Source organism: Argopecten irradians, chromosome 1 (genome assembly GCF_041381155.1).
Source record: "Argopecten irradians isolate NY chromosome 1, Ai_NY, whole genome shotgun sequence".
NCBI classification, from domain to species: Eukaryota; Metazoa; Mollusca; class Bivalvia; order Pectinida; family Pectinidae; genus Argopecten; species Argopecten irradians.
The window spans coordinates 61,515,437-61,541,831 of NC_091134.1; the positions used below are offsets into that span (position 1 = coordinate 61,515,437).

General features: G+C 34.6%; 1 protein-coding gene across 2 annotated transcripts in view; it reads right to left on the minus strand.

Moving 5' to 3' along the window:
- Positions 1-1,149: 1,149 nt before the first annotated feature.
- Positions 1,150-26,395, minus strand: part of LOC138336779 (afadin-like) — an 84,076-nt gene continuing 58,830 nt past the window's right edge. The window contains exons 18-27 of one of the 2 annotated variants that reach the window (XM_069286346.1): positions 20,882-20,947; positions 18,372-18,445; positions 17,571-17,689; positions 16,938-17,093; positions 15,363-16,619; positions 7,453-9,455; positions 7,031-7,152; positions 6,179-6,293; positions 5,133-5,246; positions 1,150-4,816 (exon numbers count right to left, since the gene is read on the minus strand). In XM_069286346.1, the coding sequence (XP_069142447.1) occupies positions 3,920-4,816; positions 5,133-5,246; positions 6,179-6,293; positions 7,031-7,152; positions 7,453-9,455; positions 15,363-16,619; positions 16,938-17,093; positions 17,571-17,689; positions 18,372-18,445; positions 20,882-20,947 (4,923 nt within the window). In that variant the 3' untranslated portion in view covers positions 1,150-3,919. The remainder of the gene's footprint in view (positions 4,817-5,132; positions 5,247-6,178; positions 6,294-7,030; positions 7,153-7,452; positions 9,456-15,362; positions 16,620-16,937; positions 17,094-17,570; positions 17,690-18,371; positions 18,446-20,881; positions 20,948-26,395) is intronic. The other variant, XM_069286354.1, reaches the window with a different exon arrangement.

Genomic DNA, 26,395 nt, shown 5'->3' on the forward strand with positions numbered 1-26,395 from the left:
ACAAACAGTACATGTTATACATTAGGAGTAGACATTCCCATCGGAAGTCCCCACAAACAGTACATGTTATACATTAGGAGTAGACAATTCCCTGGTAAGTCCCCACAAACAGTACATGTTATACATTAGGAGTAGACATTCCCAGCGGAAGTCCCCACAAACAGTTCATGTTATACATTAAGAGTGGACAATCCCCTGGGAAGTCCCCACAAACAGTACATGTTATACATTAGGAGTAGACATTCCCCTGGGAAGTCCCCACAAACAGTTCATGTTATACATTAGGAGTAGACAACCCCCTCGGATTCCTCTGAATCAGACTTGTGTACATGTGCTAACTGTACTGTTACCTCTGTAGTATCCATTGCTTGCAGAAATGTTTCGGAATTACAGAGAAAATTATTACAGAGTTATCTCCCTTGCAGCGCTTTCCACGTGTAGCCTTGTCTATGATGAATCTATAAGTTGATATCTTGTAAAGGAACAATAGATTTTGAGTGGTTTGGATATCAACAGTAGGCTTCCAAGTCCTGATAAAAATAAGATGGACATGCATTGCTGTTACCGCCAACGTCTACCACTGAACTGATAAATCATATCCGAGGTAAAATGGAAGACCACCAAGTTCTCATTTGTTTCGTCTGTACACAGATATGGTCAAGAGCACAGTATTTCTATGGGGATATTCGAGAGCACAGTATTTCTGTGGGGATATATGTTCCCTTTCCTTATTACAATCCTAATTACATAGACTTCATATTCTTTTTTTTTTCTATTTTTTTTGATCAACTAAAATTGTCATTAGAATATGAAATCTGATTGGCAAAATCTGATCATGAATTTAAATTCTTCAGTGAAATTACTGTTCTTTGCTGAAATAACATCTCTTGTCTAACTGCAAGTCAACAACTTGTAAGTAGTGCAATTGGTTATCACAAGAGTAGAGCAGAATCTGTAAAATTTGTTTATGATGTACCCTGTAATTCTCTGTAAAGGGTGTTGTATCAGGAGCTGGTTTCCTGTCGCAGTGATGGAATTTACCTCTAAATAATTGGGATTATCTTGAAAAGACTGAAAATCTGTTTTCTTTCGGAATAAATCATAAATAAAAGAAACACAGAAACTAGAAAAGAAACAAAAAAGTCTTGATGAGTTGTTATATACGTTAATTTATTGCTTAGCATGGATTACAGGTGCATGCGATGAAATTACTACACTGACAATGCAATAACAGCAAGTAAAAATTCTACAAACTTGGCCGCAGTTCTAGACAGATCAGTCAAAAGCTACACTCATTTGGACAGGGGAAACACATAAGGGACTCGTTCTCTACCTCTGATAGCCAGGCTCTAGCTATTGACAATAGTTTAACACAGCACACAAATTACCTCCCTTTGGCACCCGTGAAGGTTTGGTAGAAAGTTTTTCAAGATTTTTTTACGGGCAGAAACTGAACATTACCAGCAATTTATGGGAAGGGAGAGAGTCGTCCCTTACAGCAAGGGAAAAATAATGATATCTACAAATAATATATAGCCAACAATTTATACAACCTCCATTGTTACAAAAACGGACAGATGATATTCGGTTCACAACCTGGAATGAGTAAGGCACAACCAATAGTGATAGAGGGATAATCATGGAATTGATATCATTGGAACGTGTTTACTTAAAACATGGGTACCTAATGGATGCTATGAATCGGTAAACAGTAGGCTGTGTTGAACACAAAACCAAAAGGACTAAAATAACTTATAGAAGTGCCCTTGATAAAACATGTTTGCCAAGGTTTTAGAATTTGAAAAATGAGTATATTTGATTGAAGAATAAATGCAGAAGAACAGGTAACACATCGACAAAATTACAAGAAACAATCCCAGATAAATAAATTCAATGTTTTTTTATTGGTTTGAAAATCGTTTAAAACATAATTATCAAGCCTTAGGCTACAGTGAAGATTAAAATGCCTTTATATGCACCATTAAAATTGCTAGTCAATGAACGGGCAACTTATAATCTTTTAAGTTTAAAATCATCACTACAAGGAACAGATGACAACAGATGTGTTCCAGAATGTTATCAGAAAGCTAGCAGATTTGTTTCAATGCTTAATTAGTCTAGACATAGATACAAGTATCAGTGATATTTACCTGGATCTATCTTCTGAATCTGAATTATGATAAAAGTTAACTGCAGGCAGGCTTTGGTCAGGAAATGAACCTTACCTCAGAGAATTTGACAACCAAGAATGTTATGGAATGGTTATATTGGAATGTAGTATCATTCAACTTGAAGCCAAGTATATAGCCACAAATCATTCTCCAAGAACTATTAGAGCTGGTCGCCGAGTAAAGATATATACCTTAGTTTATAGAGAAATAAGCTTCATGAAATCAGACTTGTCACAGGTAACAGGATAAGCAGATTGATATGATGTACCTGTGACACACCGGTCTAATTAACTTACCTGCGACTACATGAACCTGTCTATAGTCAAGTTATCTGCGAGTTTGCATGACCTATGGATGAGGATCTAAAAAATTCACTAAATTTATACTATACCTCCAACCTTATCAAAATATAAAACTCTTCGTATGTACATAACATTAATATGTAATTTTGCTATATACAAATGTCCATATATATATATATATTTATATATAATGATATAACATGAGGCCGTCGGCCACACACACACACCCTTCCACTCCATAGGACTAACATGTGTAACAAGGTGCACCAATTATCCTATTCACACGTGTATCACACACACAATCCACACATGTAGTTCCATTTCCACATATGAAGGATATATTTGTTTTGTTTCTTGTCCTTTGAATTATTTATAATGTTAACAAATCTATGTACAACAGCCGTAGATATGTGCGAACCTTTGTAACAGTGATCTCCATTTGTTGTAATGATAGTAACAATATTTGTACAGTTATTTAATGTATTACAAAAAGCTGCATAATAGTAAATGATATAAATCTCTCAGTCTGTCCTTTCTCCTTGTCCATGTATATACTGTACATGTGTTCATCATTCTCTCAATATGTACATCGTAGAATGAACAAGACTAATATCAAAATGTGTATTCGAGGATCACAGCCTTCATATAATATCGGCTAATCCACACTTTTCATTACCAAAATCATATCTCATAACTAACATTTAGAAATAAATTCGTTTCAATAAAAAAAATTGTAAGAAAGAAAAAAATTGCACGACAATTGTTATAGGAACATATCAACTCCAAGTAGTTGTTAACAGTACGACATGCACGTCTCATTTAATTAGGACAAAGTATCCACTAAAATATAACTAAGAAATCATTCAGTCTTATTACCTCTCCATCATATTTATGTTTGTATTTTGGTAAAATTTATCCATAATCATTCATTCCATTTTTGGCTAATGTTTGAGTTTGAAATGAGTTTACACACAACTTAATTATTTCAGTTATTATAAAAGATACATGATTAGGCTCCAAAATATGTTGTTGAAGTAATGAGAATCTGATTACCTGGCCGTGTACACTATCTGATGAATGAGAAGTGATCATAACGATATGTGAAAATCTGTGTCTCCAGTACATCAAGATTTAGAGTACCTTTACCAAATCTATCCTGCACAGGAACAAGAAGGTGAAGTTCAGTTTGTAAGAAAACCTAATGCCAACAAAGAAGATCATTCATTACTGTAAAATAATCAGCACTTTTCTTTCCCTTACATTTGAGAAAACAATATCTTGCTGATAACAATTCTAACATCTTGTCATAACATGCTGCCAAGGGGAGCAACTCCACATCATTTGTGAGGGTGATGAGTTGTAACAACTCTTTGGTCCTCTAAACCTTACATCACAGGACTCTCACATTAAAACAATACATCCTATACCCCATCAACAAGGACTGCCTCATTGCCCATTATGAAGCTGAGATTCTATATTTCGGAGAGTTTTTGATGCTTTTGGTTTGTACTTTGGTGTTTCTTCACCTGCTTCAGCAGCAAAGAATTTCATTTTGTCTTTGAATGACATTTTTTCCTGTCCTTTCTTATAAGGTTGCGCGACAATGAAGTCTTTTTGAGCATTTATCCGGTTCCGTGGGTCTCTATACACTTCCTGTGCTCCTATGACAGTCGGTGTGTTTTCCGTTGTGCAGTATTTTTGATCTACATGGTTTTGTTGCGGAGTTGATACAAATGCATTACTGTTGTTATCAAGAGCGGGTGAATTGATGCTGGGCGAAGATGGCGAATGTTGATCCGACACTGAAGATCGATACGACGACACCGAGTTTCCTCGACCCTGATCTTCATTATAAGTGTTTATTTGTGTCTCCAACTGCGTGTTAAATTTCACAGACTTTTTAAAGGCTGGCTCTGGAGGCCCTCTCCCAGCAGGTGAATGACTTTTATATCCATTATAACTGTTTACCATACTGGGGTTTGATCTGGTCGCGGCCTCGTAACTATTGGGACCTCCACCGTTTGATCTGTTTGCTGCCTCGTATGAGGAGCCGCGCGTGGGAGGAGGTGGCACGTTTATCGTGTATCTATCAGGAGGCGAGTACTGAGAAGGAAGATTCGCATATGGCTGGTACTGTTGCTGTTGTTGCGTTTGCACTGTTAACACTTCTAGTCGTTTCCGTTCATCTGTGACAGTAATTTCACGGTTCGCCTCTCGACGTTCACGATCCCGTTGTTCCTGTTGCTGACGCTGGAATTCTTCCTCACGTCGTCGTGCCTCGGCACGGAGAACTTTCTCCTCTGCATCACGTGCCTCCTGTGCCTTTCTCTTCTGTTCACGCTCCTGGAAAACATAATTTTCTGGTTTTTGATATGTACAGACAAAAATATTTTGTATCTATTTTTAGATGTGACTTAGAGACATGCTCCTACCTCTGTATGACAGGAATGGAAGTATTCCCCATGTCTAAAATATCTTTTCTTCTGAGGAATAAAAAAGTCACTCAATAACAATACTTTACAAAAATACCCAAGATTCCTTAATTATGTAATTTTTATCTGAACAGTGAACCTATCAGAAGTATCTTTAAACCAGAGAGTAAGTATTTCAGTTCAATTTATGAACAAACATCAGAAGCAAAAGCGATATGAAAACTTACAATATCCTTTCGTCGTTGTATTTCCTCCATTTTCCTGGCCCTATTTTTCTCCTCTTCTGCTATCATGAGGCGTTTCTGTTCCTCATACTCCTGACGCTGCTTTTCTCTGCTCTCCTAAAATATTCAATAAAACTTTTTAGTTACAATTTCCATAAGAATCACATACTATAAATATACTTTATTGGTAAAATTAAATTTCAGTGCAAAGTTAATTTTTAGGAGATCGAAGCAGTGATGAATTTAATGATTTCTTCACTAACGGCCTACAGAAAAATGCATTTAGTGTGATTATATTTTAGAGCTAAATGTCTGAATCAAGAAGAGCCATCATTTACAGCACTAGTATCATATATAGAGGTTCCCCAACAAGTGACTTTGTTTATCATGTTTATCAAACTCAAGTTAGTTAATGTTCAAATTTTGAAAAGACACAAGCTTTAGCGAGTGTCTTTTGAAAATTTGAAAATTAACTAACAAGAGTTTAGATAAACATGATAAACAACAGTCACACGTTGGGGAACTTATTTATCCCATAACTTTAGCTCTATATTTATACCGAGGTGACCATTTTCTCATCTTCATTCAGGGAAACTTACCACCAGACATTGTGTAGTGATATCTTTCCGCCATAAAATATAGTGCCTAAATAGAGAGCCAATATTCTATTGTTCGATACTTTGAATAAGCAACTACCTGTTAAACAGTAAATATAATGCTATTTAAAAGAAAATGCGCTATAAAAAGTAGCCCAAAGTTGAGAGCCAATCGGAATCAAGAGATCTTGGTTATTCCATTGTGAAACATGCATAGTTATGGAATAAATATATTTATAACTATAAAGTCTTTAAAATCACACCAATTTTAATGTCAAGGTCAATTTTACAATTTTGAGAAGAAACAATTTCGTTAACATATATAATGCCAAGGTGAAAACAGCCTATACCTTAAAACATGTATTATACAGAATTAGTCTAGACGTCCAATGTAAGAGCTATTCAACCAAATTTTTGCCTAGGTAACGGAGTAATGACAGCTGGGTAACTTACCTTCAGTTTCTGTAGCTTCTCCTCCTGTTCACGCTGTCGTTTCTCCTGGCGCTGTCGCAGCCTTTCTTGTCTCTCCTCTTTCTCTCTTTCAAACATCTCCAGCTTTCTCTCCAAACTACAACCAGAAAAATAATACAAATTAGCAAATTAGACTACCAACTTAAGCCATTTCCTCAAACATCATCTAATCTAAATCCATTTCAGTTCACCAAAGAAATAATTCATAATTACTATTCCATAATGATAATTACTGAATTTTTTTTCAATAGATGAGATTTTTAAAATTACAAGAATTTACATGCAAGAGATGAGATGCTGCAGATGATTAGAGGATAAGGGAATTTCATGAGAGTGAAGGTATGGGATGCTGTCAAAGCCAGTGAATGCAGTGATAGAAATCATGATATATAATATAGAGTGCTGCAGTTTCCATTTTGTGCATTCATATTATGTAAAACATAGCAAGAAAAACATGTGCTATTCAGTCAGGAAGAAGTTTTATAAATTAGATTTGCTGTAATGCAAGGTGACATTTTTTTATTATGTTTTTGCAAAGGGTTTTAATATCATCCAAGGAGTTGCATTGTTTGGTTGACATTCATTCTGGTAGCAAACTCACCTTGCCTCAAGCCTGTTTAAAACCAAATGTTTCCTTCAACTTCAATATATGCTGGCAGAAATAGCTAACTTTGAAATAATACCTTTCTCATAATCATAATTTAGATCAAATAATATCCATTCAATAGAGGAATACATGGTTATTTTTGTTTTTTATCATAAAGTTTCACTTCAATAAATTAAAACCTTTCTCATAGAAAATCTTGCTTCCTATTTTGTAAGCTGTATACTTACACTGCCTTGCGTTCCTTCTCCTTATCCATCTCCTCAAACATGCGTTTGCGGTTATAGTCCTCCAATCGTTTCTGAGCTTTAACGATGTCCTCCTTTAATGCATTGATCATATACTCTCGGCCCTGTGAAAATTCAACATGCAAAACGTCAGTATCTTGTTCTTACAAAGGAAGTAAGAAAGAAACAAACAGATAAGTACCAGTAATAATTTGAGGTCACTTCAATTCTTCAGAAAGACGTTCAAGAAACTGTAGAAGTATTTGAGGCTTTAAGAATCTCTCGTATCTAACCATTATTGAAATATGATCTGTAGACCTGATCTGTAATTCTTCCAGAATCAATTTCCATTGATTCTATCTATGTCAAAATATCTTTTGAAACATTCTCTCTTTAGGCATTTTTTTTTTCATGGACTGACTTACCGTTTGTGTGTTGTTGGAGATGTCGTGGTCTGAGTCCTCCTCTTCCTCTTCTCGTCCCTCCACTTCCTGGACACGGCGTTGGAACTCTTGCTCCAGCCTCAATTTCCTAAGTCTGTCCTGCTCTTGAGGAGAAAGGTATGACCTTGACTCAAGGTCAGATATTTCTGCATCCCTTGCCTTTTTCATATCTATCTGCTGTTCTTTTTCAATCCTCTCCTTCTCGTCACGATCCCAGGCAGAGCTTAACGGTTTTCCGTCTTTGGTGCGCTCTGACATTTCTGCTACAAGTCGGTTTTTACTTTGAGATGTGAACTGCTGGGGAGCAGCCATGTTGCGTGGCATTGTTGTGTTTTTCATGGGTGCTTGAGGCATATAACCCTGAGGAGCTACACCTGGGGGTAATGAAGCACTTTTGTTCTCGTATGGCTCGTAAACGTTCTGGTTTGGTGAATGCTGAGGTGGAGATTCAAAGGAGCGATTCGGTGATCGTCCCTCATAGCTGATATTCTGGTAGTCATGATTTGGCTGGTAACTCTGAGGATGAATGTGTTGTGGTTTAGCAGGTGGCAGCTGCTGTGGTGGTGGATGTCGTTGTGGTTCTGAGTAGGCCATCATGGAATGGTCCTGACGAGGATCCTGAAAGTGGTGCTGTGAGTAATTTGACTGTTGATGAGGTGCGTTGTACGATGAGTAACTACTGGGAGGCATGCTAAAGCGAGGGTCACCTTGATTTGCATAGGGGGGGTCCATATCATCACGGGGATCTGGCCGGTAGTCCTGGGCGGGGGGTGGTGGTGGCAAGGGCGGTAGGTCATCATCCATATCCATACCTGCTGGAGGGGGTGGAAGCTCAGGAGGAATGTCTAAGGGGGCAGGGGGTAATTCTGGACTTTGGTGGTGGTTGTACATCTCCCTTCCTTGGGGGAACTTCTGGTTTCTCTGAAGACTTGCGTTGCGAGGATCGTTAAAGCCCGGGGAGTGTACCATATGAGGCTGACCTGCCATATAACTGGACTGGTTCATCGGCTTTGGTGATGCCTGGCCTTGCTGTGTCCGGGGGTCGAAAAAGTGTGGCTGAGAGTGGCGATTGTCTGCTTCTACACGAGGAATGTCAACTGGCATCACCCGCGACGCTGGCTTGGTAGCCACCATGGGTTTGGGTGCGGTTTGTGGTGGGTGGTCCATCTGTGGCTTCCTCATTTGATGGAAAGCCGGCTGAGGTTCTGTCTGTCTTGGTACAGTATTTTCATAAAAGTTCGGCTGGCGTGCCTCATTGTTTGCACTCATTTTTGGAATGTCACCTGAATTCACATATCCAGGACTGGAGTGGGGTGGCGAACGAGACGTATTCACATAATTAGGGTCACGACCTTCAAAACTTCTCTCGTGTGGTGAAGGTTGAGAATGGTGATCGTCCATATTGTATTTCTGTTGCCACTCATGGATCTTATTAGCATTAATCTCCATTGATCTTGGCCGTTCCTCGCGGAGATCTGGTCTCTCAGCCGGATGACCGAAATATTCTGATCGTGGCCTTTCATCTCTGAAACTCGACTGTGAATTTCTGGATGAAGGAGGACCCCTACCTCCTGCCAGACCAATGTTTGGTGGCAAGGACTGTGCTGCCTCAGGGTAGCCCCTGTCCATTCGCCCAGGTTCTGGGGCATTCCTGAGTCTGGGATCCAGATTCTGTTGGTTCTCGTAGTCATGTGCCCGGGGGTCACCTCTCCTATCCATGCTATGGTTGTAGTAGTCATGTTGGAGGGCACCTACCGATGCAGCAGGCCTCATCTGTTGTGGAGGGCCCTGTTGATGTTCTCTACTGTCAAAAGAATTGTCCATCCTAAGGTTTGGAATAGATTTTGACATCAGTCCAGGATCCCTCATGTCACGTGGGTGCATGATCCGCTCGTGGTGATTTGGGGGCTGAACTTGAGACATCTGTGGATCCCGTAGGTTCCCAGTTGATGTAGCCTTCATGCGATCTGATCCCATACCATCACCTGAAGAATGAAAATAACAAAAGGTTAAACATCCAGGAAAATGTTAGCATACAAAGTTTCTTTCTTCAGATGATTAATATGATTCACTGATTGACTGAAATGTTTATATCGGTAATTCAGATGATTAATATGATTCACTATCCAAAATTGACTGAAATGTTTATATCGGTAATTCAGATGATTAATATGATTCACAAAATTGACTGAAATGTTTATATCGGTAATTCAGATGATTAATATGATTCACAAAATTGACTGAAATGTTTATATCGGTAATTCAGATGATTAATATGATTCACTACAAATTGACTGAAATGTTTATATCTAATTCAGATGATTAAATGATTCACTATCCAAAATTGACTGAAATGTTTATATGTAATTCAGAAATGATTCACTATCAAAATTGACTGAAATGTTTATATCGGTAATTCAGATGATTAATATGATTCACTATCCAAAATTGACTGAAATGTTTATATCGGTAATTCAGATGATTAATATGATTCACTATCCAAAATTGACTGAAATGTTTATATCGGTAATTCAGATGATTAATATGATTCACTATCCAAAATTGACTGAAATGTTTATATCGGTAATTCAGATGATTAATATGATTCACTATCCAAAATTGACTGAAATGTTTATATCGGTAATTCAGATGATTAATATGATTCACTATCCAAAATTGACTGAAATGTTTATATCGGTAATTCAGATGATTAATATGATTCACTATCCAAAATTGACTGAAATGTTTATATCGGTAATTCAGATGATTAATATGATTCACTATCCAAAATTGACTGAAATGTTTATATCGGTAATTCAGATGATTAATATGATTCACTATCCAAAATTGACTGAAATGTTTATATCGGTAATTCAGATGATTAATATGATTCACTATCCAAAATTGACTGAAATGTTTATATCGGTAATTCAGATGATTAATATGATTCACTATCCAAAATTGACTGAAATGTTTATATCGGTAATTCAGATGATTAATATGATTCACTATCCAAAATTGACTGAAATGTTTATATCGGTAATTCAGATGATTAATATGATTCACTATCCAAAATTGACTGAAATGTTTATATCGTAATTCAGATGATTAATATGATTCACTATCCAAAATTGACTGAAATGTTTATATCGTAATTCAGATGATTAATATGATTCACTATCCAAAATTGACTGAAATGTTTATATCGGTAATTCAGATGATTAATATGATTCACTATCCAAAATTGACTGAAATGTTTATATCGTAATTTCAGATGATTAATATGATTCACTATCCAAAATTGACTGAAATGTTTATATCGTAATTCAGATGATTAATATGATTCACTATCCAAAATTGACTGAAATGTTTATATCGGTAATTCAGATGATTAATATGATTCACTATCCAAAATTGACTGAAATGTTTATATCGGTAATTCAGATGATTAATATGATTCACTATCCAAAATTGACTGAAATGTTTATATCGGTAATTCAGATGATTAATATGATTCACTATCCAAAATTGACTGAAATGTTTATATCGGTAATTCAGATGATTAATATGATTCACTATCCAAAATTGACTGAAATGTTTATATCGGTAATTCAGATGATTAATATGATTCACTATCCAAAATTGACTGAAATGTTTATATCGGTAATTCAGATGATTAATATGATTCACTATCCAAAATTGACTGAAATGTTTATATCGGTAATTCAGATGATTAATATGATTCACTATCCAAAATTGACTGAAATGTTTATATCGGTAATTCAGATGATTAATATGATTCACTATCCAAAATTGACTGAAATGTTTATATCGGTAATTCAGATGATTAATATGATTCACTATCCAAAATTGACTGAAATGTTTATATCGGTAATTCAGATGATTAATATGATTCACTATCCAAAATTGACTGAAATGTTTATATCGGTAATTCAGATGATTAATATGATTCACTATCCAAAATTGACTGAAATGTTTATATCGGTAATTCAGATGATTAATATGATTCACTATCCAAAATTGACTGAAATGTTTATATCGGTAATTCAGATGATTAATATGATTCACTATCCAAAATTGACTGAAATGTTTATATCGGTAATTCAGATGATTAATATGATTCACTATCCAAAATTGACTGAAATGTTTATATCGGTAATTCAGATGATTAATATGATTCACTATCCAAAATTGACTGAAATGTTTATATCGGTAATTCAGATGATTAATATGATTCACTATCCAAAATTGACTGAAATGTTTATATCGGTAATTCAGATGATTAATATGATTCACTATCCCAAAATTGATGAAATGTTTATATCGGTAATTCAGATGATTAATATGATTCACTATCCAAAATTGACTGAAATGTTTATATCGTAATTCAGATGATTAATATGATTCACTATCCAAAATTGACTGAAATGTTTATATCGGTAATTCAGATGATTAATATGATTCACTATCCAAAATTGACTGAAATGTTTATATCGGTAATTCAGATGATTAATATGATTCACTATCCAAAATTGACTGAAATGTTTATATCGGTAATTCAGATGATTAATATGATTCACTATCCAAAATTGACTGAAATGTTTATATCGGTAATTCAGATGATTAATATGATTCACTATCCAAAATTGACTGAAATGTTTATATCGGTAATTCAGATGATTAATATGATTCACTATCCAAAATTGACTGAAATGTTTATATCGGTAATGTATCAGATGATTAATATGATTCACTATCCAAAATTGACTGAAATGTTTATATCCGTAATTCAGATGATTAATATGATTCACTATCCAAAATTGACTGAAATGTTTATATCGGTAATTTCAGATGATTAATATGATTCACTATCCAAAATTGACTGAAATGTTTATATCGGTAATTCAGATGATTAATATGATTCACTATCCAAAATTGACTGAAATGTTTATATCGGTAATTCAGATGATTAATATGATTCACTATCCAAAATTGACTGAAATGTTTATATCGGTAATTCAGATGATTAATATGATTCACTATCCAAAATTGACTGAAATGTTTATATCGGTAATTCAGATGATTAATATGATTCACTATCCAAAATTGACTGAAATGTTTATATCGGTAATTCAGATGATTAATATGATTCACTATCCAAAATTGACTGAAATGTTTATATCGGTAATTCAGATGATTAATATGATTCACTATCCAAAATTGACTGAAATGTTTATATCGGTAATTCAGATGATTAATATGATTCACTATCCAAAATTGACTGAAATGTTTATATCGGTAATTCAGATGATTAATATGATTCACTATCCAAAATTGACTGAAATGTTTATATCGGTAATTCAGATGATTAATATGATTCACTATCCAAAATTGACTGAAATTTTATATCGTAATTCAGATGATTAATATGATTCACTATCCAAAATTGACTGAAATGTTTATATCGGTAATTCAGATGATTAATATGATTCACTATCCAAAATTGACTGAAATGTTTATATCGGTAATTCAGATGATTAATATGATTCACTATCCAAAATTGACTGAAATGTTTATATCGGTAATTCAGATGATTAATATGATTCACTATCCAAAATTGACTGAAATGTTTATATCGTAATTCAGATGATTAATATGATTCACTATCCAAAATTGACTGAAATGTTTATATCGGTAATTCAGATGATTAATATGATTCACTATCCAAAATTGACTGAAATGTTTATATCGGTAATTCAGATGATTAATATGATTCACTATCCAAAATTGACTGAAATGTTTATATCGGTAATTCAGATGATTAATATGATTCACTATCCAAAATTGACTGAAATGTTTATATCGGTAATTCAGATGATTAATATGATTCACTATCCAAAATTGACTGAAATGTTTATATCGGTAATTCAGATGATTAATATGATTCACTATCCAAAATTGACTGAAATGTTTATATCGGTAATTCAGATGATTAATATGATTCACTATCCAAAATTGACTGAAATGTTTATATCGGTAATTCAGATGATTAATATGATTCACTATCCAAAATTGACTGAAATGTTTATATCGGTAATTCAGATGATTAATATGATTCACTATCCAAAATTGACTGAAATGTTTATATCGGTAATTCAGATGATTAATATGATTCACTATCCAAAATTGACTGAAACTGAAATGTTTATATCGGTAATTCAGATGATTAATATGATTCACTATCCAAAATTGACTGAAATGTTTATATCGGTAATTCAGATGATTAATATGATTCACTATCCAAAATTGATGTAAGATCAGAATGATTCACTATCCAAAATTGACTGAAATGTTTATATCGGTAATTCAGATGATTAATATGATTCACTATCCAAAATTGACTGAAATGTTTATATCGGTAATTCAGATGATTAATATGATTCACTATCCAAAATTGACTGAAATGTTATATCGGTAATTCAGATGATTAATATGATTCACTATCCAAAATTGACTGAAATGTTTATATCGGTAATTCAGATGATTAATATGATTCACTATCCAAAATTGACTGAAATGTTTATATCGTAATTCAGTGATTAATATGATTCACTATCCAAAATTACTGAAATGTTTATATCGGTAATTCAGATGATTAATATGATTCACTATCCAAAATTGACTGAAATGTTTATATCGGTAATTCAGATGATTAATATGATTCACTATCCAAAATTGACTGAAATGTTTATATCGGTAATTCAGAATGATTAATATGATTCACTATCCAAAATTGACTGAAATGTTTATATCGGTAATTCAGATGATTAATATGATTCACTATCCAAAATTGACTGAAATGTTTATATCGGTAATTCAGATGATTAATATGATTCACTATCCAAAATTGACTGAAATGTTTATATCGGTAATTCAGATGATTAATATGATTCACTATCCAAAATTGACTGAAATGTTTATATCCGTAATTCAGATGATTAATATGATTCACTATCCAAAATTGACTGAAATGTTTATATCGGTAATTCAGATGATTAATATGATTCACTATCCAAAATTGACTGAAATGTTTATATCGGTAATTCAGATGATTAATATGATTCACTATCCAAAATTGACTGAAATGTTTATATCGGTAATTTCATCTTTGCTAATTTTTTCTACACATTTTCAAAGATAAAAAATTATGATAACTATAAAATTTATTTTATTTTAAAACGGTATTGAATTCATGAATTTTCATTCATATTGGCCGGACTGTTTTGAGCCAATACCTAGAAACTTAATTAGTGCCAATTAGTACAAGTACCACTGTTATGCTGTTTGGCAGATTATCAAATTACTTTAAAGACAACAAAACCTCCGACAATAGACTACAAAGAAACGATGGGACCATGCCATAATGACTATGTTCTATATTAGGACAGACTACACAACCATTATCAATACATACATTACATAGCATTAGATATAGGTGTTACACAATACATATGAAATGTATATTATAACCCCTGGCTTTTATCTTGTACAGTATCCAGACCATTCTAAAGCTTTGTTATTTTCTGAAGAATAGGTCTTTGTAACACTAATGAGGTCAATTCGTTTGTAATTTTTCTGAAGCTTTTTGCGACACAATAAAACAAACTGAAACCTGATTTTAAACTAAAAACATTATTTGCTTATAATGCATTCTAAGGCACAACAAGAATTACTTTGTATAATTATATCTCCTACAATTGTTAAGATAAATACAAAATTTGTCTTTGTAATAAGGAATCTTAGTTAAACCTATTCCTGTTTGAAAATGTTCCTTTATCAGTATTTGACATGTAACTTCCCATTTTACTTACGATACTGCTGAGCAGAGGTGATATGCTTGCTGCGTGGGTTCCTGGTTATAAAGTTCCCCCCTGGCCGACCCCTTAGAGAGGTGTTAGAGCTACTGACCGATCCATTAAAGGTATGACTAGAGGTAAATGGCCCTGACTGACCCCTACCATTTGAGGAGTCAGAATAAAGTCTGGGTTTGTGATCCGCGTACTGATCACGATAATCAGATGGAGGTGCGGCCAGGGAGTGACGTGAATGGCTTCCCCTTTCGTTACCATGACGACTAGGATCACTAGCATACCCGAGTGAAGAGCTGCGAGATGTGTTCTGATCATACTGGGGCCCACTAAACACAGCACTGCCATAACTTTGTGATGAAGAGATCACAGAACTAGAACCATAGTCCAAGGACGGTATCGAGGACGAGTTCAGAATCATACTGGAATTCTTGAATCGATTATATTCATCATTTTTAACATGGTTGTTGTTTGGGTCACGAATCAAGCCTGCTATTGAACCTACACTTCGGGGTCTTGGAGGAGGAGCCCGGCGCCCTGGCCGTTTGTTTACATAATTATTATATTTCACATTAGAATTATGTCCATTAGCATGAAGATCACGCTCCAATGAACGTGCTCTATTGGACTTGGACAACATCTGAGCGGACTTGCTCCGTAATATGTCTTGAGATTGTTGATCCTCGTTATTATAAGCATTATTTTTATTTTGATACCGATCCAAAATGGCATTTTCCAGCTTCCTTCTTTCTGACCTAGAGAGGTCAGTTAGGTCACCAATAGATTTACTACGAATGCGTTTCTTAACACCACTAGGTCCAAGTCCCTGACTTGTGAATTTTTTCAACTCCTTTTGTACAACCCGCAGATCTTTTTTCTTCTCCTCCATCTCATCGTCAGCGTAACCGTTGATGTAATATTCATCAGGTTGTAAATCATGGCCGTTTGTGTATGGACCAGGTCCACCATTTACATAGTTATTGTTGTGTATTTGACCGTTATGATTTCTATTCAAACTTTGAGACTTTCCTGCCCTAACATATTCATCCCAAGCAGACATCTGACCCAGAGTCGTTCTACGATCTAGAGACATGACTTTGTTGTTCCGATTATTTGCGTTTTCTTTCAGTTCCTCCAATTTTTTCTCTGATGCTTTTGCCTTCACTTCACGGAGATCAGCTTCTAGAATTGATCGCCAGAGAGCACTCTTTCTTCCATAAATATTTTCCATGTCTTTATGAGACATTCCATGCCTGTATTCTGTTATGGATACAAACCAAATTCAAATTCAGACTTACATTCATACGCTAGAAAATCTAACATATTTGCAAGTATTCTGCAGGATAGCCTTCGATCAAATTATTGTAAATGATCTTTTACTTTTCATTTATGTTTGATTAAAATTTTATAGGAATCAATTATTTCTTTGCCATTTTATCTCAAAGGCTCCCTGCAAACATACTTTTCCCTAAATAACACCAGCCCCTCCCCCTCCCACATCAACACCCCCTCCCCCCATATCGACACTCCCACCCACCAGCACCCTCAGTGAGTGCCAGAATACACCTTGATACATACTGTTAAGTGAAGGTGAAGAGCGACTGTGCGAGGTGTTCATCACCTGACGCTGGTCGCGATGTCCTGGACCGTGGCGCCCCCTATCCATATCGCCACTACCGTTGTAAGGAGGAGGACCTTCCTCCTGGGGTCGTGAAGATTTCTTTGGGGAGGCAGCTGTAAGTATAGGTAAACAATGGTAAAATTCTTCACACAAGTAGATCTTCACTGTATCTATCACAACTCTTATGATGTTATATTGTCACTGATAAAAGTTTAAATGTTATTTCTATCTGTTGATGAAGAATCTTTCATCATAGCAGTTTTACCTATAACATAATATTCTGTGAAATATAAATATAATTTTGCAGTCCATTCTATCACAAAATTTATATTTGTTGTAGTCACTGGTTCTGATACAAGATTACAGTATTACTATACCAACTTTGTACAGACCTATTCATTACAATATAGATCTACTGCACAGTCTCGTGAGATCGTAGATCAATTTCAACATCAGACAGCACTAGATGTCATCAATATTTAATAACCCAGGAGAAGGTAACAGGTGCCCATGATATAGACACACGACAAGTGAACCAATCAATTGCAATTCATAGGTATGTTAATTAGGAAACATATTATTAGACTCACCTCTCTGCATTACAGGGGAGGGCTGACTGAGGAGGTTAGCAAGGCCATGGAAGAAAGCTCCTTGTTTGGCCACTTTGAGGGATACTGTTTGACCAGTTCTGGTCATTAACTCCGCAGCTCTGAATGAAAAATTTAAATAGTTATGAAATTGTTACCTGTATAAAATCAAAGACAGCTGTAGGCCTATTGTATGATTTCAGCAGTTAAGGTCAGGATGTCTATTGAAAATCAATACATGATGCACCTTTAAGTGCACCAACAACATGCATTAGATATAGGCGTCCTTGTGTACGAGACATAGTTTAAGTCTGTGTCATTTCCGATGTATTGCATCACAATAGTTAGCCACTAAAAACTTTTCAAACTATACAGGGGATTATGGCACAACCACAGAAAGTCACCACAAAAAGTCCAAAATAAATTCAACGCCTCTATTTATTATCGATCCCATCTATAAAACATTTCCTCTGAATTGAAATCCTGGACAGATTTTACGACTCGGTAATCCGTAGATAGCCGTTATTTAATTTACCAGTGGTGCAGTCACCATCAGCCCTAATCCTATGACTATAGCCTCCAGATTTGATGCCTTTTTTGTAAAAATTCTTCTTAACTTTTTCCCTTTAAAGTTTTCAAAATATTTCCAATAATACATTACCGGATTCAAATTCCATATAATTTACAGTCTAATAAATTTGGATGTTTATCAGAGTTGTGGTGTTTTTCCTTGACAATGATTTATATACATTTACTGTGTTATTGCAATAGACGTCTAGATATTGTTGGCCAATGTTTACTCACTTTTCCTGAGTGAGTCCAATCAGACTCTTGCCATCGACCTCCAGTAGCTGGTCTCCTGCCTGTAGACGTTTGTCCTGGAAAACAAAAGAGTGACAATATACCAAACATGGCACATACCTAACTCTAATGCTATACAAATAGTTATTGTGAGCAGAAGCCACTTTCAATATGGTACAAAACTGGGAATACTATCTTTATAGATTTCTATGATAATTATTATTATCTGATTTCAATAGAAATGCAGCTTAGAAATTATTTACTTGTGTTTCAAATGACTTTAAAAATGAATTTATAGATAATTACATAGAATTTATGTTTTAGATAGTGTTGATGATTTATCTTAACCAGAGAAAAAAACAACACTTTTATCTAACAGGCAATATTTATCTAATCTCACAGGTTCTTTGATCATTGTTCGGAAACATCCACATAAACACTATCTATAAAACAATGAAATGTCAATAGCTATAATTTAAAGGTCAACAGAGACAACATCAAGTGAACTAATCTTCCAGAAAATCTCTAGAAATCTGGAGTGAGTTTGATTACAATAATTGGTATGATGACCTGATGTACAGGAGAGTATCCCACACATAGTTAACCCCTTACAGCACTTAGTACCTAGTGATCCAGAAAATGGCTCTGTAGGACATGGATCTACAGGGGAATGTTTTATTGGTGTGTTACTGTCAGATGCTGGTCCTACTGGGACCTATCGTGGGAACTCCCCCATCTATAACAACGACTTTACATATCTACCATATGATGACCAAACAGTTTTTTTTTCTATTGTTACAGGAGTTATTGTAACTACCAGGTCTACATCTAATATCAAACTAGGGCTTTACACCTGATCTCTGGAGCTTACTGTATGATTAACCTTAGCATTCCCAGGGCATAATCCCGCCCCATGTTCAGTACAAGTGACCTTCACCTTTACAAACTTGTTCATCCTAATTCATACCTTCAACTTTGTATCGCCATGTTAAATGTCAGAAATTTTAGTCATTTGGCTACCAAATTCTCTATTTATCAACAACTAATAAGAAAACAGAAGCTAAGCTGATTGTCAATTCTAATTATAACCCTTCAGAATATGTAATTAAGGAAGCAATTAAATCCGCCGTAGAATTATTAAATTTGTAATGCATTAATTATTATATCTATTATGCATTACATAACATAACAAGAATTCCCTAAATCTATATTAGTCATTTAATGGTATGTACGCGTGTCTTCACATAAACTACCAAATAAAACTAATAAAAATGTCCTTCTTTTTATTTTGCCTTATTAAGAAATCTTAAATCTCTGTCATTATAATACATCTACAGAATATAGATACGACTGTCAATAACTACTAAGGTTAACCAGCTATACTTGACACCGTTTTTAATTAATTGTAACATACTCAAACTGTTAACATTAACAACACACAGAGGGCACCTGTCTCTGTGGCCATTATAGCTATGATGTCAGTGAGAATGTTAATTAGTTCTGCATGTCTAATGTAATTAGGCATCTAGACCTTGTAATAAGACATGGAAACCAGACCATGATTATCTCCCCTTGGATCAGACAGTGTGACTAGACTAGCTATTAGGGAATCCTTATCTGGTCATCTCGTCCACCTGACCGTGACTCAGCTAAATGCTCTATAATTACTACAAGGGCTGGTCAAGGAACCAGGTGACCAATATACAATGTTTTCTAGGTACAGCTGACAATACACTTTTTGTGTCTTGAATTACTTTCATTTTGCATTCACATTTTCACAGATTTAGTATTTAGATTTTCTATAAATCATAAACTTGGATTAAAGTTTGGACTAATTGTAAAGTAATTATTTAACATATGCAAGCTCCTATAGATAGATTTGTAGATTGTATTTGACTATTCTAAATTCACACAGATTCAGTATCTACAAGGGAAGAAACTATCTCGGAAAATTAAATAACGTGCTACTTGTAATTTAAGTTGCTTTAAATTGAAATCAGACGCCTCTTTATTGATTGGCATGTGTCACTATAAACAGGAACATTTAAACAGTCTATTGTGTAAACTTGTGAATAAGGTCCTATTTTAGTAACCGATATCAAACTTATATAGGGTACATGTGTAATATACAAAACAGAAAATTAAAGCAGCTCCATTCAAGCTGTATAAATCAACAATTTACTTCTGGTTGAAATACTGATTGTCCACCATCAATGTGGCAATTGTTATTTATATGTACATGTAGTTTCAATATGCAGGCATTAATCTATCCTCTTTAACATAAAACTATGGTGATTCAGAAGGAAAACCTAATCCTATACTTCACACAAATTGTGTGTTGTTTGTGGACATTATCACGGTACTCATATTCATTGATCATTGATGAATTCTCTAAACCTGGTACTAAGGTACCAGACATTAAGGACAATTCAAGTGCATGGCCAAAGTAAATGTTTTAATCAATCAATTATTAGTTATTATCAGGTAACCTTTTTGCTGCCATGGATACTTACAAGAGCAGCAGCACCCCCTTGCACCACCGATTTGATATAAATTCCTCTTTCCTTTTGTCCTTCACCCTGCAATGACAGCAATTGTACAAAAATTTAAATAACAATTTAAAAACAACACACATCCAGTTTATTCTACACTGATCAGGAAATAGGTGATAATGTTTGTAATCTGTATGTAATTATACACAATGATATAGAACAATGAGGTGTTACAGGTGCCCTATCTCCTTGTCAGATTCACGCTGACACCTGACATATTCTAATCATCGTCTCAGATTATCAGCCACATGTCCATTAACTATCTTTTACCTAAAAAAAATTGATAAAAAACATGTCGGTTATCCAAATCATAGGGTGGAGTGGTGAAAGTGGATATAACATTACTCAAGGACTAGCTACAGAGACTGGCATTATCAGAACAATGGGAGGGGATGTCAGTATATATAACAGATGGAGGGAGAGATATCAAAGATGTGGCAGTATAGCTTCCTAACTTTTTAGTTTTTCATATATTTGTGTAGTAAAATGAAATCAATGATTTTATCATTGTGAAGATTAATTTGAGTTTATTGTCTAATTTACATTGTATTGTCACTTGGTGATGATCAAAGTAAAAAATGTTCTTGTAGAGAGAATATGACTAGTAATGAGAAACTGTCCACGAAAACAATATAGAGTCAATGATTGCAGTCGTAAAACATCAAGGCACCTTAACCACTACATTATCATCAAGCTCCATATACATATTTTCCAAGTCCAATTTTTTATTCCATTTATAAAATTTCATTCCAATCTATCAAAATCACATTTAGTTCAAATTATGCCATTAAAACTTTCTGTTCATATATGTAATCTGTCAATTATATGAGATTTTATACAATGCCAATTAATATCTGTACTATAAATGATAAACTTCCCTACACATGTACAACTCATAACATTATCATGCTATTTATAGATTTATGTTTACAACACAAATAGGGCTTTTAAGCAAGTCTTTATAAAAGAAATATGATTTTTCATTTGATATTTTATGTTTGATGTGAAACGTTAGGTTGAAGTCAGTCCATGGTAGTTGTAAAGGTTGAAATCAGTCCATGGTAGTTGTAAAAAGTCTTTATATTCAAACCTAAATAATGCTTGCTTAGTGAATTTGTTTTGATGTATTAGAAGTGCTGATATAACGCCAACTTTAAAGTTAAGATTCTGTCATGCGTTGACTTTGGGTACAATGACATGGTTGACTGAATTCTGTATCCGTGCCAGCATGAGTACACACCAAGGTGACACCCTGGGTATTCATTGTAAGTTTCCTGTTTGTTATGTTGTGTATATTTTATATTTAGGTCAGTGACCAATGCCCGCCCTGGATATCATCCAGAAGGACGTCTTCAGCCGAAAACTAAATACAACGCCAAAAGTCACTATCTCTGCCAGTCGCGTATTATACCAGCATGTCATGATTACTGACGCGGAGATGTCGTTATTCCCATGTCGTTTTATAATGGTGGTCATAGTCATTCTTGTAGACATTACAGGCTCTGATTAACAGGCTAAACTGGAAAGCTAATCTAGATTATTTCATAAATAATGGAATGTCAGCAAAATTCCTGTCTCTGTTGATTTCTCACCTCTTAAATCTATACAAATGTAATTTCTTTCTACCATAACAATTGATCACATTCTATTTAAAATTTCCTTCATAAACTTGTATGTAACCAGATGAAAACATATATTATCATATATGCAAAGCACATAACCACTTTAGGAAAGTGATATTAAATGACATTAATTTTCATGCCTAGATAAAAAATATTACAAGATCTTCAAATTGTCTCTGCCATTAGCAAGGATTTGATCACAACCCTTCATAAACATCCATGCCAAAATGTTGAATACCTCATCCATTTTTTTAAAAACCATATCGGTTTAAAAGAAAAAATCATTTTCAATTAAAATAAAGTGTTTAACAATGACTATGAAATATAGTCCATTTAACATAGGAACTGCATGTATTTTATAAACTGTCAAAAGCATTATTTGAAAAGGAATCAAGTTATATTCGCTAGAGAAACTATTGCAACAAATGTCAACACAAGACATGCATGCTGCATATGTGAAATGAATTTTATGCAAATTAAAACTTGTATAACGACAAATAGCTTATAAAGGCAGGTGAAAACTTACCTGTAATATCAGTGTCAAGGTTTACACTCCGTAGTGGTCATCATGAGGTCTGTAATTAACTGTCTCGTTAACACAACATAACAATTCACATTTATATTGCCAAATGAATGAAGCATCCAAATATATGTGCATTTTATTCAGTAAGTTTGCTTACAATCCCATGAATTTCCCATAAATTCCCATTGCTTTTCAACCCATTTCGTTATTTAACCTTACTTCCTATCTCTAAAGATGAAACTGCGTAACACCAACAGTTGCAATGTTGTGTCCAGTAGATGTCAAGATTGAACATATTTTTAGATTTATTAGTTCGCCATTAAGTACACAAAATTAGAGAATGAAATTTATGCCACTGAAATGTAGCATACAGCCTTAATGTGACTTTATCGTTATCTGTAGTGGGTAATTTTATATAAGTTAAAAATGTTGCTGGTTCATGAAGGGAATGACTAGTAAAATGGTTTGATAATAAAAGGAAAATGGTGTAACAGAAAAAGAATGTATTCTAAAATATTGGGCTTCATCACTGTCAAAATCTTGAAACTGTTGGTGATATACAGGAATATAACATATGTTTTACCTCTACATATATCATACAATGACTCAGCTTTACGTCTAGAAACCTGGTCACTGTAGGATAAATCAAACAATGACTAAATATACAAATTCTGATAATACTTCACTTCATTCCTGTGTAATGTCAGACTGCAGGGCATATGACAGTAAAAAGGGAAATTTCATTCAGTTTTTTTTTCTTGTGTATCTTATACAAAGAATTTCATTCATAAATTATTCATGTCTATCTATCAAGGCACCTATACTGTCAAAATGAAGTTCAATTTGAGTCATACAGAAATCTGTAATAACCTTCATTGGTTAGATCACGACAATGATAACTGTACAATGAACAGAAATGAACTGAAATATTCTTTGTATCCATGGTGATATAACCACTAGCTTGGCCCTATTTGTGGCCTACTTTTGATGTCCCTGTATAATTCACAGATTAACCATGACATCTCCTGACCCTCCAGTTATGCTGAATGGCCCAAACAGATGGATTTCATCTTGTCACCAATCAAAACCAGCTCACACAATCACCAAGACAATTCCCCATGACCTGACAGGAAGTTGATTTTAGGTATAGGTGGTACCGTGCCCGGCCCCATAACTACTAAATACTAATCCGAATACAAAAGACCGGAAATCTCCTCAACTGCCGAGATAAATAAACATCGTCCTTCAATGATACCCATACAAACATGGACCTCAAACTTATGTTTTACTAGAAGTAACAATATTTGATTAGCACTGACATACACAATATTTGCATTAAAACCGTCTAGCCAGCACACCTTTTAATAACCTCTCATTTAACTGACACCAATAAGAGCACTTTTTCCACCTATTATGTTTAGGTTAAATCCACGACTAATCAAAACATATAAGTCATTGATCAACCTTTCCACCTGTGGTCTGTGAATCGGCCTATAGTGTTTAACACTGCCGTAGAGTACTCCATCTCCGGCTAGGGTTGTGGTGGTAATGGGTTATCAAAATGGCTCAGTAAGGTTCTAATTGATCAATTGGGGGATTATCACTCGTAAACTCATTGAGACATCGACCCCTATTGGGATGTTGAAACTAGTGAATTAGGGAATAGTAATTGACCAGTCTTTGAAATAAACTTACAAATCTTCACTGCTCCAAGGCGAGTGTTCACAACACACTAGCTTTCTAAAGGTGATAATTTACCACCTTATTACAGCGAAATAACTGTGTTAATCTAAAACACGAAAAAAGCCACAACGATGTTTAAAACAGGTATGTTTCACTTAGAATTTGTTTTAACAGTATATAAAGTATTGAATAACCCAGAGAGAGGCCAATCGTTATGTATAGATTCAAGGTCTAACTTACGACATAGACGGACAGTAAATCCCAGAAAACCCTGGTTTCTTTTTATAACAGGAATGTGGGAATTTTTCCATTTGTTGTTCATTACAGTAAAACTTCACAGAAGCCTGTTTACGACTGTAGAGTAGAAATCAGGTGAAAATTGTAAGTAATCGGCTCTCTTATACAACAAAAGATAGAGAGGACAGATATCGATGCCATTCTGAATACCTGAGTTTTGTACCTGTATTTGTACCTTTATAAGTTAGTACAGGGGTAAACCTGACAGGCCACATTCCAGGTCCTTGTTGACAAGGTAATGAAACATTGACTGTAAACATCACATGTTCTAGGCAATGAAAATCTTCCCTTCATACCACATGTTACCAAGGGAGCTATTGGGTTTCCATGGTAACACAGCAAAATATTTATATAATGATTCAGTATCCGATATCTTGGTCAGATTACAATCGAAAATGCTAATGTCATGTGCTTATCAAATACCTAGGATACATGGTCATCATTTATATTGCATTAAACTTTGAATTCTCATGATTTGGTCATGCCTTTTTATAGCTGCTGACCTCGCATGGAGTCATGCATCTGCGGTGCATATGTTGGATATTATTTTAACTTTGAATTTCAGTGTCACGCACCCAATAGGTTGACTTCAGGGCATCCCTCTCATCCATCAGGATACTGGGATAAGAAGAGGGAATTATCTGTGTCACAGATAAAGAACCTAAAATGATTGATTCAAAGATTGGTTAATGATCCAAACCTGAGAAACTACTAAGGTGAAAGGAAAATAATGATCTTGTTTAAGGTTCAATACAGAAATTCACATTTAGAAATTTTAAGATAATGTGAAAGTTATCCATATCAAAGGAATTCCACAACCTTGTATGCTGTTAAACTGTGTAGTATGAACTGACTAATACTTCATGATGACTATATAATTAGCTATAATTGAAGTGGCCTTAAGGACCTGTACCTGTCTGTTATCACAGTATACCAGATCAGTACCACCTCCAGTCTACACTAGTTAACATTATCTCGCCCTTCTATCTGATGACGGTTGGAGATATCAGGTGTTAACATAGTACAGTAGTACAGGACCAAAATCAAACTGTTGTAATACCAACATTTACACTGACATTCCAATCCTACTCCTAACAACATTCCAATCCTGACACATCAATAACATTTCCAGATTAATTGTAAGACGTCACAAAGTGTGACTTGTGTTGCTAAGAGAACTTACAAAGAGGATTTTATGTCATATATATATATATATATATATGCTCACTGTAACATTTTAAAATTTAAATAGGTTCTCTGACCTTCTTTTGTTGTTTCTTTCTACTTCAACGAAAAATGGTAGAATATATTGGATACATATTGGATTCTTCTACTAAATTTTGAATCAAA